Source organism: Quercus suber, unplaced genomic scaffold (assembly GCF_002906115.3).
Source record: "Quercus suber isolate HL8 unplaced genomic scaffold, Cork oak 2.0 scaffold_55, whole genome shotgun sequence".
NCBI classification, from domain to species: Eukaryota; Viridiplantae; Streptophyta; class Magnoliopsida; order Fagales; family Fagaceae; genus Quercus; species Quercus suber.
This window is the reverse complement of record NW_027069520.1, coordinates 1,073,815-1,091,380: the sequence shown is the minus strand read 5'-3', so window position 1 is coordinate 1,091,380 and position 17,566 is coordinate 1,073,815. Positions and strand designations below refer to the sequence as shown.

At 32.4% G+C, this 17,566-nt stretch overlaps 1 protein-coding gene across 1 annotated transcript; it reads right to left on the bottom strand.

Annotated features, from left to right (window-relative positions):
• Positions 1 to 11,956: 11,956 nt before the first annotated feature.
• On the bottom strand, positions 11,957 to 12,625 carry LOC136067022 (uncharacterized protein At4g02000-like). The gene has a single exon (XM_065772238.1). The coding sequence runs from the start codon at positions 12,623 to 12,625 to the stop codon at positions 11,957 to 11,959; it is 669 nt and encodes a 222-aa protein (XP_065628310.1).
• Positions 12,626 to 17,566: the final 4,941 nt, after the last annotated feature.

Here is a 17,566-nt window from a genome sequence, read left to right as displayed (position 1 = left end):
AAATGTTTCACCGTCAAACGATGCGCGAAAGATAGGGTAAATAATTGCAACTACACTCTTAATAAGTACAGTTGTATTTACACTTTTTTAAAATGTACAAAATTGTGTACATTTTTTGAAAGTTTGGATATTGAATGTAATCACAAGAAGACAGCAAGCATCATCTCATGGCATTATATCATTGCATCCAAACATGTTTATATCATACACATCAACTCGTATATGCATGTTCATGTCATGAGATGATGCTTGGATGAAGAAAAATGTTCATACATAAAAAATTGTGTACGTTTAATATATAAAATTGTGTAGTTTCTTTAATTGTTTGGAGATTGGATGTACAAATTTTACACTTATTAATTTGTGAAGGAAGATGTACACATCAAAAAATTGTGCACATTGTATGTACATTTTAAAAAAATTATGTACATATAATATACAGAATTGAAAATTTTTGTGCTTTGAATTGTGTACATTTACAGAATTGTGTACAATGAAGGTAAAGAATTGAAAAAATATGTACATTTTTTGTTTGAAAATTTGTATACATTGAATGTATAAAATTGTGTATATTGAAAGTACAGAGTTGAAAATTTGTGTATATTGAGTATACAAAATTATGTAAAATTTTTTGAAAAACTAAGCATAAAAAGTATAGAATTGTGTACATTTTTTTTTTTTTTTTTGGAAAAATTATGTACAAAGAATATACAAAATTGAAAAGATTGTACATTGATTATTCATAATTATGTACATTCTGTAAAAAAAAAAAAAAAATGTGTATGTTAAATGTATAGAATTGTGTATATTCTTTGAAAATTTGTGTATGTTGAATGATTGAATTGCATAAATTATTTTAAATTTTGTGTATATTAAATATACAAAATGTGTATATTTTTTTAAAAATAATGTATATTTTTATTATTATAGGTAATTAAAGTTTTATTGATAAGAAAAGTACAATGTGTTTACATTAGTAAACTCATTGCACTTAAAACGAATACAAACAAATCAAACGGAAGAGCTAACATAAATAAGGAAATCAATAGATCAACAAGTCTCTCAATGTTTTCAAATGTTTGGGCATTACGTTCCTTCTAGGTTAACCACATAAGACACGTCAATACCATATTCAAAAAATTTGAAGAATAAGTCCCCAACCAATTCCTCTATGTAAAAATGAGAGAGACAATTTATTAGGTATCATTCACTAAACCTTAAACATAAGAAAGACTTCACTCCACATCTCATGGGCAAACTTACAATGGAGTAAAAGATGATCTATAGTTTCCTCATCACATTGACATAAGCAACACAAATTAACAAGACGCAAGTTCTTCTTAACAAGGATATTGATTGTAAGAATCTCACCCCTAGCAGCTATCCAAAAAAAAAGAAAGACACCATTTTAGGTTAATTAACAAGTAAATGCTCTGCTAAGGAAAAGAAACATAAGGGGCTTCCAATAATGAGTTATAAAAAGAGCAAACATAAAAAACACCACTATGAGTCAACTGCCAAATCAGGATATCATCAACCCCCCCCCCCCCCCCCTTGATGTGCATGAAATATATACAATAAAGTACTCACATATCTACATATTTGGCCTTACTTCTATGTTATTTTGTGACTGATTATATAATATCTTTGTGTTGTAGATAACAAGGGCTTTACATGCAAAGTGGGGCTAGGCCAATTGAATCAAGCCAATTTACATCCAGCCAGGCATGAATATTAAATTTAAGTCCAATTGGAGTAAGGAATCAAAGGAAATTTGCACCAAATCCAAGTCCAATTCGGATTAGGATTCCAGCCTGCACATCAGTTAGTATTTTCAGCATAACTTTCGGCTCAGATGTCCAATTGAGATGATTCAAGTTGGGCTGGAAAGTTAACTTAAAGGGCTACAACTTTGTAGTTTACCAGAAGCCCTAATTCTGACGTTAAGTGGGCCTAAATAGTCGGTTAAGTAAAGCCTAAAAGTCTGGGATTTTCTCCAAACGGGAATTCAACTTGTAATAGGATTCATTGACCTATTTAAAGGTTTTTTAGGGCAGAATTCAGGGGGACGGAGGCTAGTGCTAGGGCTGAGATGCAAAACAGAAAATTGGAGCAAGAGGCAGTGCCGCATGTGGCTTCTCTGTAGCTTTTCTCCATGATAGCATTGTGACTATTTNTAATTTAATAAGTCCCCAACCAATTCCTCTATGTAAAAATGAGAGAGACAATTGTATTAGGTATCATTCACTAAACCTTAAACATAAGAAAGACTTCACTCCACATCTCATGGGCAAACTTACAATGGAGTAAAAGATGATCTATAGTTTCCTCATCACATTGACATAAGCAACACAAATTAACAAGACGCAAGTTCTTCTTAACAAGGATATTGATTGTAAGAATCTCACCCCTAGCAGCTATCCAAAAAAAAAGAAAGACACCATTTTAGGTTAATTAACATAGTAAATGCTCTGCTAAGGAAAAGAAACATAAGGGGCTTCCAATAATGAGTTATAAAAAGAGCAAACATAAAAAAACACCACTATGAGTCAACTGCCAAATCAGGATATCATCAACCCCCCCCCCCCCCTTCCCTTGGTAATTTGGAGGGTTTACGCTCGAAGAAAGAGTTATAAATGCACTTATTTGTCTACAATTTTTTTTAATTGTGTACATTGAATAGACATAACAATGTACATTCTTTGAAAAATTGTGTACATTTATTTACAGAATTGAAAAGTTGTGTACATTGAATATATAAATTGTGTACACTAATTGAAATATTGTGTATTTTGAATAGACAAAATTGTGTACATTCTTTTGAATAATTGTGTAAATTGAATGTAAAGAAGTTTGTACAGTCTTTGAATAATTGTGGACATTAAATGATTCAAATATACGAAATTGTGTAAGCTCTTTGAAAAAACAATATACATTGAAATATAAAATTGTGTACATTATTTAAAATTTGTGTACATTAAATGTACAAAATTGAAAAAATGTGTACATGGAATAGGCAAAATAGTGTACATTTTTTTTTAAATTTGAGTTCATAGAATACACAAAATTTTGTACATTCTTTGTAAAAAAAAATTTATGTTGAATATACAAAATTAAAAAAAAAAATTGTGTTTATTAAATATACACAATTATATACATTATTTGAAACTTTGTGCCATTCAATGTACAAAATTTGGTATATTATTTGAAAAGTTAATTACTTTGAAAATACAGAATTATGTACATTCTTTTTAAATTTGCATTCATTGAATGGATAAAATTGTGTTCATTATTTGAAAAAATTTATACGTTTAATGTACATAATTTAAAATTTGTGTACATTGTTCACATAGAATTGTGTGCATTTGTTGAAAAATTTTGTACAATAAATACTTAGAATTGTGTACATTATTTGAAATATTGTGTACATTAAATGTACAAAGTTGAAAATTTGTGTAAATTGAATATACATATATATATATATATATAATTTTTTATATATTTTGAAATTTTGTGTAAGTTGAATATAAAAAATTGTATGCTTCTATTAAAAAATTTGGGATAATTACACTTTACCCACTTGTGGTTTGCCTCTAATTCTATGTGCCCACCCGTGGTTTAAATTTTGACACTTTACCCACCTGTGATTCTCACCGTTACCCAGCCGTAACCCACCTCTCTCATTTCCGTTACTCTAACACAAAAAAGGTAAAAATAGAACTCCACACGGATCAAAACTCACTTTCTCCCAAAACTCACTCACTCCCATCCAAACCAACGAAGATCCATAACAAAATCCACATAGATCGAAGATGCAAGCACATGGGACGTAAGTACTGACAAATCAAGATCCTCATAAGCAAGGTACCCATTGAGATATACATTGAAGTACAGCAAGTTAAGTGCACGACTAACAATATCACAGAAATGCAATCAAACCAAGTATTGAGCACCACCTGAACCCACTGGAAAATTCCAAGTGATGTTAAACCCTGAATCCAAATTTGTGTTTTCCCTTTTCATTTCTTGGACAGTCATATATACAGCATCAGGCCCAATCTTTTGACTTGCACCTCTAGGTTTTTGTTTTGAAATTTAAATTTCAAACCCTCTAATTTTGATGAGAAAAATCACTTCAAATGTGTTTAAATTGTGTTCGAAGGTTAATAATTTGAATTTAACCTTCTTCAAACTAAAACTGACACCGTACATCCTCATCTTCTTCTTCTTCTTCTCCTTCTCTGTTCTTCAAATCCTGGCCATTGGTAATTTGTTGACTTTTGGTGGGTTCTGATCAGACAGAAGGAGGTCGTGATTGAAGACCGGGAAAACCGGACCGATCTGACTGTCCAACACGACCACGTTGTCCTCGGCTTTACAAACGGACACGAACTCGAACTCCTCGTTTTCCTCGAACACTTCCTCTTGGTTTCGCTTTGATTCACAAAATATAGATCTTGCCATACATCACGCCAATTATAGTCTTTCAAGACTGGAGGTACCTATCTATCCATATACATTACATTTCTTTCATATATTTTATTTCTAGGTCAGTTTCTTACCTATTAGTTATTTTTGGATTAAATTAAAAACCACTTCAAATGGTTTGTAAATTGTGCAGGAGGATTAATAACCTGAAGTTTCTATTTTAATTTTTTGTGGGTATTTGCTTAAATTAGAAAATCAATTTGAAATTCAGAAATTTGGATGTTTTTTCATTTCTGGGTCTGATTCTCACTTGCTGGTTATTGGGGTTTTTTTTTTTTTTTTTTTTTTTTCTTTCTTGGATTTAATTTGGTTTTGTTGCTTCAGATTTACTAAGTTGTTTGAAGAAGCACTTGACACGTATTAGCATTGCATTGCATTATGTAGGATCTTCGTTGGGTTGGATGGGAGTGAGTAAGTTTTGGGAGAAAGTGAGTTTTGATCCATGTGGAGTTCTGTTTTTTTACCTTTTCTGTGTTAGAGTAACGGAAATTGGAAAGGTGGGTTACGGCTGGGTAACGGTGAGAATCACAGGTGGGTAAAGTGTCAAAATTTAAACCACGGGTGGGCACATAGAATTAGAGGCAAACCACAGGTGGGTAAAGTGTAATTATCCCAAAAAATTTTATACATTGAATGAATAGAATTGTGTACTTTGAAAGTAGAATTTTGTACATTCTTTGTAAAATTATGTACATTGAATGTACATGATTATGTGCATTATTCGAAAATTTTTGTACGTTAAAAAATTGTGTATATTCAATATACCAAAATGTGTATTTTGTTTTAAAAAGTGTGTACATTGAATGCACAAAATTGAAAAATTATGTATATTGAATATATAGAATTTGGTATATTCTTTGATGAACCATGTACATTAAGTGGACATTATGCTGATTGCTAAATATAGAGAATTGTGTACATTCTTTGGAGTATTGTGTATATTGAATGTACAAAAATGAAAAATTGTGTACATTGAATATTTTTAATTTTGTACATATTTTGAAAATTTGTGTATGTTAAATATACCGAATTGTGTACACTCTTTAAAAAATTGTGTACGTTGAATGTATATATTGTGTACATTCTTTGAAAAATTGCATACATTGAATGTATAGAATTACGTGAATTATTTGTAAAATTTTGTACGTTGAACATAAAAAATTAAAAATTTGTGAACATTGAGGTTGCGTTTAGATAGTTTATTTTTTGCCAACTTATTTTACTATTCAGCTTATTTTTGCTACTATTCATGAGCCCACTGCACTTTTTAGTACTATTCATGGGTCTCACTGTACTATTTTAGCAAACTTTACATTTATCTACAGTATTTTCAGCAAAAAGTTTTTAGTTTCAACAAAATAAGTAGGTCCTAAACTGACCATGAATATACAGAATTATTTATGGTGTGTTTGGATACAAATTTTTGCTAAAAACTGAAAATTAAAAACTTATACTGAAAACACCATAGCAAAATGTTTTTTATTGCAGAACAGTGCCACGCATTTTCATCTCTTGGCTGGTCGATGAACAGTGCCATGGGACCAGCCAAGTGAAACGCAAATGCATGCAAAAAATCAGCTACGCAAATGCACACTTAGATAATTTAAAAAATTGTGTTGAATTTACATAATTGAAAAGTTGTCTATGTTGAATATACCGAATTTGGTACATTCTTTTAAATAATGTATACATTCTTTGAAATATTGTGTACACTGAATTTACAAAATTAAAAAATTGTGTATATTTAATATACAGAATTATGTAGATGTTTAAAAAATTGAGCATGTTGAATGTACATAATTATGTACCTTAAATGTACATAGTTGAAAATTTGCATACATTAAAAATATATAATTGAGTTCATTCATTGAAAAATAATATATATTAAATACAAAAAATTGTGTACATTCTTTGAAATATTTTATAATTTGAAAATATATAACTTTGTACATTCTTTGTAAAACATTTAATATACAAAATTGTGTAGATGTTTAAAAAATTGAGCATGTTGAATGTACATAATTATGTACCTTAAATGTACATAGTTGAAAATTTGTGTACATTAAAAATACATAATTGAGTTCATTCGTTGAAAAATTATATATATTAAATACAAAAAATTATGTACATTCTTTGAAATATTTTATAATTTGAAAATATATAATTTTGTACATTCTTTGTAAAATTGCATACAATAAATGTACATGATTGTGTACAATAGTTGAAAATTTTTGTACGTTGAATGTATAGAATTGAAAAAAAAAAAATCATTCTATATACAAAATTGCGTACATTGTTTAAAAATTGTGTTCCTTGAATGTACAAAATTGAAAATTTGTATATATTGAATATTTAGAATATTTTTGCAAGAACCAAAGGAACAAACTCCTCCGGGATGTCCTTTAACCACACTTGAAATTCTAAACCTGTTTTGGCCTTTTTTGCCATTGCATCAGCAACTCTATTGCTATTGCAATTAACATACATAAATTCAAAAAAACTCAATTGGGCTGCCTCATGAAGGATGTCAACAATAATATGACCATAAATGGATTGTTCAGCTCTACCATCTGCAAGAGCATTGATAACAATCTGCGAATCACCTTAAAAAAAAACCTCATGAAGACGCAGTTCCTTTGCAAACAGAACAGCTCGACGACATGCGAGTGCTTCGACTTCAGCTACTATTGGAGGGAGGGGGATACGCAAAGATAGGGAGCCAATGATTTCACCTCTGTGGTTACGAATCACCGCTCTGATACCCGCTTCGTTGCTACTTTGGAAGATCACACTGTCGAAGTTGGCTTTGAATCTAGCATGGGGAGGTGGACACCAATGGTGGACGGTGGTAGCTTGTCTTGTCACTTGCACGGGCTCTTGCGCTTTAAGAAAATCCCAAATAAAATTGCCAGCTGCGCTTGTGATGTTCTCTAGAGTTTATGCAAGGTGATTGAGACAAATTAAATTACGCCTATTCCACAGCATCCACGCCATAATGATGAAGTACTCAGCCTTGTGCTCATCAACAACCTGCAAGAACCTTGAAAAAAAGGTAGTGAAGTCCCCAGGAAGGGGATGAGCTAGGTCCCGAACCCAACTGAGGTTCCTCCATACACCTTCAACCACCACACAGCCCCACACCACATGTAAGATATCTTCAGGTTGGGCTTTACATTGTCTGCATAGGTCAGAGGGAATTATATGTCGTCGAAACAAATTATCCATGGTTGGCAGAGAGTTGTTGCAGGCTCGCCATGCGAAATGCTTCACCTTGTGAGGGACACGTAGCATCCAAATTCCTCTCCAAAAGGATCTTTGGGGGATTGGATTAGAGCTACTTGGGTTAGTGGCTGAAGCATTGGAAGCCAACAACCTATAAGCACTTCGGGAAGCGAAATTCCTCGAAGGAGTTTTAGACCACACCAGCCGGTTAGTGGGCATTCTCAAGCTCAGTGGAATGCTTATAATTGCATCCGCCTCATGAGGCAAAAACAATTGTTTGATATCCTTCTTTTTCCATGTTCCTGAGTTATGGTCAATAAGTGAGCTAACCTTTGCTTCAGGTGGAATAGAAGGCAGAGGGAAGCTAACCTTTCTATAGCAAGGATCCGGTAGCCACTTGTCTTCTTCGATACTCACATTAGTTCCATTGCCAATGCGCCAAATTAGCCCTTGTTTCACCATCTCCCTTGAACCCAAAATACTTTTCCATGCATAGGAACCACCCTTCGCTTCTTTGGCTTCAAGAATAGAACAATCCGGAAAAAATCTAGCTTTGAAAAACTTATAGCAGAGAGAGTCTTGATTGTTCAACAAGCACCAAACTTGCTTGGCTAAGAGAGCCTCATTAAATTTTTCAATCTCCTTGAAACCCATGCCCCCTACTTCCTTTGCCTCACAAAGCTTTTCCCACTTCACCCAATGAACCTTTCTCGAATCCCCATTGTAACCCCACCAAAACTTTCGTATCATAGCTTCAATATCCTTGATCAAACCTTTAGGAAGTTTGAAGCAACTCATGGAATAGGTGGGAAATGCTTGAATCATTGATTTAATAAGGACTTCCCTACCAACTTGTGATAAAAGCTTCTCCTTCCAACCCTGTAATTTTTTCCATACTCGCTCCTTGATATAGATGAAACTTTGTTTTTTTGCGCTACCTACAAAAGTGGGCATGCCCAAATATTTCTCGTATTGCCTAATTGCAGGTACAACCAAGACATGTTGGATACAGGTTTGAAGCATACGCTCAGTGTTGGAGCTAAAGAAAATGCAAGTCTTATCCCTGTTAATTTTTTGGCCAGAACCTTTCTCATAGATTGATAGCACGTCTAGGATTATCTGGCACTCTGCTTTTGTAGCCTGACAAAATAGTACACTGTAATCAGCAAAGAACAAGTGAGAGACCCGAGGCCCATTTCTGCAAATTGATACTCCCCTGAGGTGACCTTCGGATTCAACTTTGTGCAATAACCCTTGAAGCCCCATGGCACATATAAGGAACAAATATGGCGAGAGAGGATCTCCCTGACGTAAACCCCTACTAGGTTTAATATTACCTGTCGACTCCCCATTTAAAAGCGCAGAGTATAAGACCGATGTAACACAAGACATGATTATTTTCACAAATCTCTCCGAGAACCCTAGATGTAACATAGCTTTTTCCAAAAAGGACCATTCTACTCTATCATAAGCTTTGCTCATGTCAAGTTTCAGAGCCATAAACCCCAGTTTTCCTTTTAAGGTAATGCAATATTTCAAAGGCTACCAATATGTTGTCAGTAATAAGGCGACCTGACAAAAAGGCACTTTGTGTGTCAAAAACCACAAAAGATAACATCTTCTTTAACCAATTAACCAGCACTTTAGCAATAAGTTTGTAAATCACATTGCAAAGGCTGATAGGCCTAAAATCAGAGACCTTTTTTGGTTCCAGAATTTTTGGGATAAGTGCAATAAAGGTAGTGTTAATGGATTCGGGGACAACACCTGTATTTAAAGCTGATAGAACAGCCATAATAACATCATTACCAACAATATGCCAAAAGGATTTATAAAAAATGGGAGACATACCATCCGGCCTAGGTGTTGTGAGGGGAGCCATTTGGTGAAGTGCTCTTTGAACTTCCTCTGCCAAAAAGGGTCGATTTAAGTCAGAATTCATATCCTCAGTCACAGTGGGGAGCATACCCTTAAGAACCTCATCAAAACCTGATGGGTTTGAGGTAGTGAAGATATTGGCAAAATACTCCACAACCATTTCCCCCATTCTTCCTTCCTCTTCAATCCAGTCCCCAACCTCATCCTCAAAACCCAAAATGTAACTGCGTTTATTCCTCTAATTTGCTCGGCAATGGTAGTATCTAGTATTTTGGTCACCCTTCTTTAACCATTCAACATGAGATCGTTGTTTCCACATAGTTTCTTCCTTGGACATGAGAGCTTGAATATTTGCCCAAAGTTAATGAATGTGAGCTGGATCTGACCTATACAAACCCCTCTCTTCGGCCCCTTTTAATTTCTCTACAAGGGACAACCGGACATGACCGAAGGTATCACAGTTCCAAATTCTGAGATTATCTTGACAGTTGATTATTTGTTTGGTCACCATGCAAACCGTAGATGGATCACTCACCTCTTGCCACGAATTTTTAACCACTTCTTCACATGAATTATCCTTGAGCCACATAGCCTCAAAACGAAATGGCCTTTCCTTGCGGTAAAACCTTTTTTGCTCAGAATCAGAGATAAGCAAAATAGGTTTGTGGTTGGAATGGAAGGCATCCAAATGATGAATACGACATGTGGTGAATCGAAGTATCCACTTCACCGAAGCTAACCCTTGGTCTAGCCTAACCCACACATTTTGGTCACCTGGTCTTCTGTTGCACCAAGTGAATGGAAAGCCATTAAAGCCGAGATCTTTTAACCCACAAAAATCTATTGCATCTCTAAACCCTTGCATCTGCCTCTTTGGCCGATCCAGCCATCCTTGTTTCTCCTCTACTCTAATGATTTCATTAAAATCCCCAAAAACAAACCCAAGGGATGGAAAACCGGGAGCTAAGGTCCCTCAGTAATGACCAGGAATTTTCCCAGTTGGCAGTATCAGGGTCTCCATAGAAACCTATGAAATACCAGGCATCATTCATTCCATGATCAATTACTATATCAATATATCTCTCTGAAAAATTCATCACTGTAACTCAAATACCTTGTTTCCATAACAAGGCTAAACCACCTCCCCTAGAGATCCGAGGAACAACAAAAGAATTAGTATACTGCAATCTCGAGCAAATTCTTTCAATGACCTCTTGATCAACCTTTGTCTCCATCAAGAAAATCATTTTGGGATCTTTTTTGTTGACTAAATCAACAAGCTCGCCTTCTGTCTGTGAGTTCCTAAGCTCACGACAGTTCCAGCTCAGGCAACTCATAATAACTAGTGGTACTGGCGACCAGCATCCACCTGAGCATTTTCATTGTAAAATCCTCCCACTACACTTACTCTCTTTTTCTTTTGAACAGGTTGCTTCGAAAGTTCCAACTCTGGTCTCCTACTATCTTGCGCTTCCATATCAGTACTAACATTGTTTTCATCAACCTCTCGCCCCAATTTTGACCATTTTTTCTTTGGGCCTTTTCGGGGTTGTTTAGTAACCTGGTTCGTTATATCTGATAATGGAAGAGTTTTTGTATTGGAAGGTAAAGGACTAGGCAGCCCCATATTGTTTACTGCATTATCAACACTACACTCTACGTTCTGCATGGGCATGCTAGCATGGGCATGACCTCCCAAGTCTGCCAACCCATTAAATAGTTCCACCGTGTACACAAGAGGTTCATTGATAAAAGCATTTCTTTTATTAAAATTAGTAGCTAAAAGTTCACCTTTTGGTTCAAACTCCATAATAGTCAGATCAGACTCCAAAGTATTGAGAATATTAGATAAAAGCTTATCTTTTGGCCCAAGCTAAACCCCTTGAGTAGTCACTTTCTCTGGCTGTCCATTCTGACCAAAAGCCAGACTTTTTGTTGCGTGTTCAGAGCTAATCTCATCCCCCAACATACGGTCCTTCTCATTACTCGGATTTAAGCTTTCACTCCTATCAAACAGCTTTAATCCCCTGTCAATCTCCTCAATGCGCTCCTCAAACCCATCCCCCAAATCTCTGCTTTTTCCCACTATCTCCAATGTAAACGTAGCCTCGGTACCAGCCCCTACGTCACTGTCACACCGCTCTTCTTGAACAACCACTCTTACCTCGTTCCGAGTTTTCACTGCCGCCGAAGCCTGTTGTGACCCCAGAACCACCACCGGACTCGGAATTGGCTCTTCTCTGCTCATCCGTTGCTTTTCCTTTTTCCTCGCCTCATAAAAACCAGGCACTTTGATCATCGAACTTCTTCCCTTAACAAATGGAGGAGCACGGATCTAGGACCCATACGCTTGCTTCTTTTTCTTCAACTAGCCTTCACTCTCTATCCATAACTCACAATCTTTATCCACATGGCTCAAGCTCCCACACCAATAACAAAGGTTGGGTAATCTTTCATACTTGAAAGAAACCCAACCTTGCTCCCCCTGAGAAGAAGAGAACCGCCTCCCTCTGCAGAGATGTTTATTGATGTCTATATTGACTCTCACTCTTATAAAACTTCCACCATCCATTTCATTAATGTCTTCTTCCTTGCACATCATGCCTGCAACCTCACACAACTCTTCAGCAACCTTGTGGTTTAGAAATCTCATTGGGATATCATGTACTTGAATCCACACTAGTATCGTGTTGAACTTTAAAGTCCTAATGGGAACTTCCTTGTCATACCGCTGCAGCACCATGAGATGTTCGTCGAAGCTCCAAGGCGCACTGCTAAGGATTTTGTCTACTTCCTCCCTGTTATCGAACACAAATAGCAGAATGTGGTCCCCTGCTCTTCTCACCTTAAAACCCTTCTTTGATCGCCACAGAGGGTTGAATGTTTTGATGACTGCCTCAACACTTAATGCCCTTTTTGTTAGGAATTTTACGGCCATAATAAATTCGTTAGATGACTTATCCTCTGATAGTTCAAGGTTTACGTCCTCTCTTTCATTCAATGAGAGGTTTTGCCAATGTTCAGCCAGGTTGTCCATCTCTATTTTCTCACTAACACTCGTGTATCCCTAGTGGACTATAGTGAAGAAGAAAGAAAAGACTCAAGAGACCTATAGGTGACAACAGTTACCTGAGGTACAACAAAATCCTCACTCAAGGAACGGCTATTCTACTGTGAAAAGCAAGCTTCTCTGGAACCCCAGGAAGAGCTAACCTAACCAAGAGAAACCTTTTGAGAAATTGTGTACGTTAAACGTATAGAATTATGTATATTTTTTAAAATTTTTTATATTTTGAAAATACAAAATTGTATACATTCTTTGAAAATTTATGTACCCTAAATGTACAGAATTGAGTAAATTATTTGAAAAAAATTTGTGTACCTTCAATAAACAAAATTGTGTACATTACTTACAAAATTTTGCGTGTTGAATGTACGAATTGTGTACCTTGAATGTACATAATTGAAATATTGTGTATATTGAATATTTAGAATTTTGTACATTCATTGAAAAATTTTGTACGTTAAATATATAGAATTGTGTATATTCTCTAAAAACTTATGTATGTTGAATGTACATGATTGTTACTTCCTTTGAAAATTTGTATACTTTAAAAATACATTTTGTGTACTTTCTTTGTAAAATTGCTTGAATTGAAATATTCAAAAAAATTATGTATGTTACATGCACAAAATTGAAAAATTGTGTGCATTTAATATATAGAATTGCGTACATTGTTTAAATAATTGTGCACACTGAATGTACATAATTGTGTACCTTAAATGTACAAATTAAAAAAAAAATTGTTTATTGAATATACAAAATTTGGTATATTCTTTGAAAAAAAAGTGTATATTAAATAAACAGAATTGTGTTTATTCTTTGAAATATTGTGTACATTGAATGTACACAATTGAAAAATTATGTACATTGAACATTTAGAATTAGCTACATTCTTTAAAATATTGTGTACATTAATATTCAAAACTGTATATATTCTTTTAAAAATTGTGTATGTTGAATGTACATAATTGTGTACATTATTTGTAAAATCATGTATGTTAAATGTACAAAATTGTATACATTTTTTGAAAAATTGTGTACTTTGAAAATACAAAATCATGTACATTATTAGTAAAATTGTGCACTTTGAACGTTGCATGTACAAAATTGAAAAATTGCGTACATTCAATATACATATCATGTACATTGTTTAAAAAATTGTGCACATAGAATGTACATAACTATGTACCTTAAATGTACAAAAAAAAATTTTAAAAAAAAATTTACATTGAATATATAAAATTTGGTATATTCATTAAAAAAAAACGTGTAAATTAAATAGGCAAAATTGTGTATATTCTTTGAAATATTGTGTACATTGAATGTACAGAATTGAAAAATTGTATACATTGAACATTCAGAATTTTGTATATTCTTTGAAAAATTATATACATTAAATTCAAAAATTTTTACATTATTTGAAAATTTGGGTATGTTGAATGTATTGTGTACATTTTATGAAAATTTTTGTATTTTTAATGCACAAAGCTAAAAAATTATGTAAATATACAATATTATTTGAAAATTTGTATACGTTAAATGTACAAAATTGTGTAAATTCATTAAATAATTGTATACTTTAAATGTACAAAATTATGTACATTCTTCAAAAAAATTGTACTTTAAATGTATAAATTGATAAATTGTGTATATTCAATATACAGAATTGTGTAAATTATTTAAAAATTGTGCATGTTAGATGTAAATTATTTTTCATTTCAAACTGCTAACTAAGAAAATCATTGAGTTCCCGAATGTTCATTTTACGTAAATAATTAGAATACCCCCTATACATAATTAATACATAAAAAATAAGAAAAGTGCTAAAAGTATTATAAATTTTACTACATAAACCTTATAAATTGATATGGTAATGATTGTGATTGGTGTGATTTAACCATCTTGGTAATAAATGTGTGAATTGTTTTGTAATGATTAATGACAAATCAGTTTGTAAATACGATGTCATAAACAATGTAGTACATGTGACGGGACTCTAAAAGTAAATTAATTGACCTGATTCAATTTCTTTTTAATTATTTAGCACAAATTTAGACCCTCTCTCAGGTTTGTGCACGTAATCAAAAAAAATGTGGGACATATAAATTGTTAAGATTAATTTAATTAAAAATGTGAACATGTTACTGTAGTGAATTAATATGTATGCACACATGCATACACACACATATTGGCTCATTTAAGTGAGCAATTATTTTATATATTCTTAATTGCATATATTATTTATTTAAAATTGTTGTCTTTTAATGGTTGTTGAGGACAAAAATTTCCACACCATATGGTTCATTTCATTGGTGACCGGTGCACGTTAACACTATCATGGATTTTGAGAAAATCTCTTTTAAAGCCCAAAAATAGCTCATATTTACACAAAAAAGCGTCAAAGCCCATGGTTCAAACTCATAGCACATCATCTCATTTTTGGCTTATGATCCAAGCTCATGAGTCTCATTGGAGGAATTTTGGGAGTCGTGGTTTGGAGGGCGAAGAAGTATGTTCAGTAAAACTCCAGTGGATCAAAGTTGATAAAGGACTTGGCATGTCTTCTCCAATTCCTTGAACTTTGACGAGTCAGTATGCAATAGGTAACATTTGGTAAGCCTCTCATATCACATAATACTTAAAATGATAAAACTCTCCATGCTCTTTACATAAAAATTAATGTTCATCATATAATATAAATTTAAAAATGTAATTATAGTATTTCATATAAATTATATTATTATCATCTAAATCAATTCCAAACGCGTGACTAAATATATATTAATATCTTATATCTAGCATTAAATGCTCTCCTTACTCTCCAAGATTTGGTTAAAATACAAAAAAAAAAAAAAAAAAAAAATTGTGTAAATTGAATATACATATATATATATATATATATAATTTTTTATATATTTTGAAATTTTGTGTAAGTTGAATATACAAAATTGTATGCTTCTATTAAAAACTTTTATACATTGAATGAATAGAATTGTGTACTTTGAAAGTAGAATTTTGTACATTCTTTGTAAAATTATGTACATGATTATGTGCATTATTCGAAAATTTTTGTACGTTAAAAAATTGTGTATATTCAATATACCAAAATGTGTATTTTGTTTTAAAAAGTGTGTACATTGAATGCACAAAATTGAAAAATTATGTATATTGAATATACAGAATTTGGTATATTCTTTGATGAACCATGTACATTAAGTGGACATTAAGCTGATTGCTAAATATAGAGAATTGTGTACATTCTTTGGAGTATTGTGTATATTGAATGTACAAAAATGAAAAATTGTGTACATTGAATATTTTTAATTTTGTACATATTTTGAAAATTTGTGTACGTTAAATATATCGAATTGTGTACACTCTTTAAAAAATTGTGTACGTTGAATGTATATATTGTGTACATTCTTTGAAAAATTGCATACATTGAATGTCAATTGCGTGAATTATTTGTAAAATTTTGTACGTTGAACATAAAAAATTAAAAATTTGTGGACATTGAGGTTGCGTTTAGATAGTTTATTTTTTGCCAACTTATTTTACTATTCAGCTTATTTTTGCTACTATTCATGGGCCCACTGCACTTTTTAGTACTATTCATGGGTCCCACTATACTATTTTAGCAAACTTTACACTTATCTACAGTATTTTCAGTAAAAAGTTTTTAGTTTCAACAAAATAAGTAGGTCCTAAACTGACCATGAATATACAGAATTATTTATGGTGTGTTTGGATACAAATTTTTGCTGAAAACTGAAAACTAAAAACTTATACTGAAAACACCATAGCAAAATGTTTTTTATTGCGGAACAGTGCCATGCATTTTCATCTCTTGGCTGGTCGATGAACAGTGCCATGGGACCAGCCAAGTGAAGCGCAAATGCATGCAAAAAATCAGCTACGCAAATGCACACTTAGATAATTTAAAAAATTGTGTTGAATTTACATAATTGAAAAGTTGTCTATGTTGAATATACCGAATTTGGTACATTCTTTTAAATAATGTATACATTCTTTGAAATATTGTGTACACTGAATTTACAAAATTAAAAAATTGTGTATATTTAATATAAAGAATTATGTAGATGTTTAAAAAATTGAGCATGTTGAATGTACATAATTATGTACCTTAAATGTACATAGTTGAAAATTTGCATACATTAAAAATACATAATTGAGTTCATTCATTGAAAACTAATATATATTAAATACAAAAAATTGTGTACATTCTTTGAAATATTTTATAATTTGAAAATATATAATTTTGTACATTCTTTGTAAAACATTTAATATACAAAATTGTGTAGATGTTTAAAAAATTGAGCATGTTGAATGTACATAATTATGTACCTTAAATGTACATAGTTGAAAAATTGTGTACATTAAAAATACATAATTGAGTTCATTCATTGAAAAATTATATATATTAAATACAAAAAATTATGTACATTCTTTGAAATATTTTATAATTTGAAAATATATAATTTTGTACATTCTTTGTAAAATTGCATACAATAAATGTACATGATTGTGTACAATAGTTGAAAATTTTTGTACGTTGAATGTCTAGAATTGAAAAAAAAAAATCATTCTATATACAAAATTGCGTATATTGTTTAAAAATTGTGTTCCTTGAATGTACAAAATTGAAAATTTGTATATATTGAATATTTAGAATATTTCTGCAAGAACCAAAGGAACAAACTCCTCCGGGATGTCCTCTAACCACACTTGAAATTCTAAACCTGTTTTGGCCTTTTTTGCCATTGCATCAGCAACTCTATTGCTATTGCAATTAACATACATAAATTCAAAAAAACTCAATTGGGCTGCCTCATGAAGGATGTCAACAATAATATGACCATAAATGGATTGTTCAGCTCTACCATCTGCAAGAGC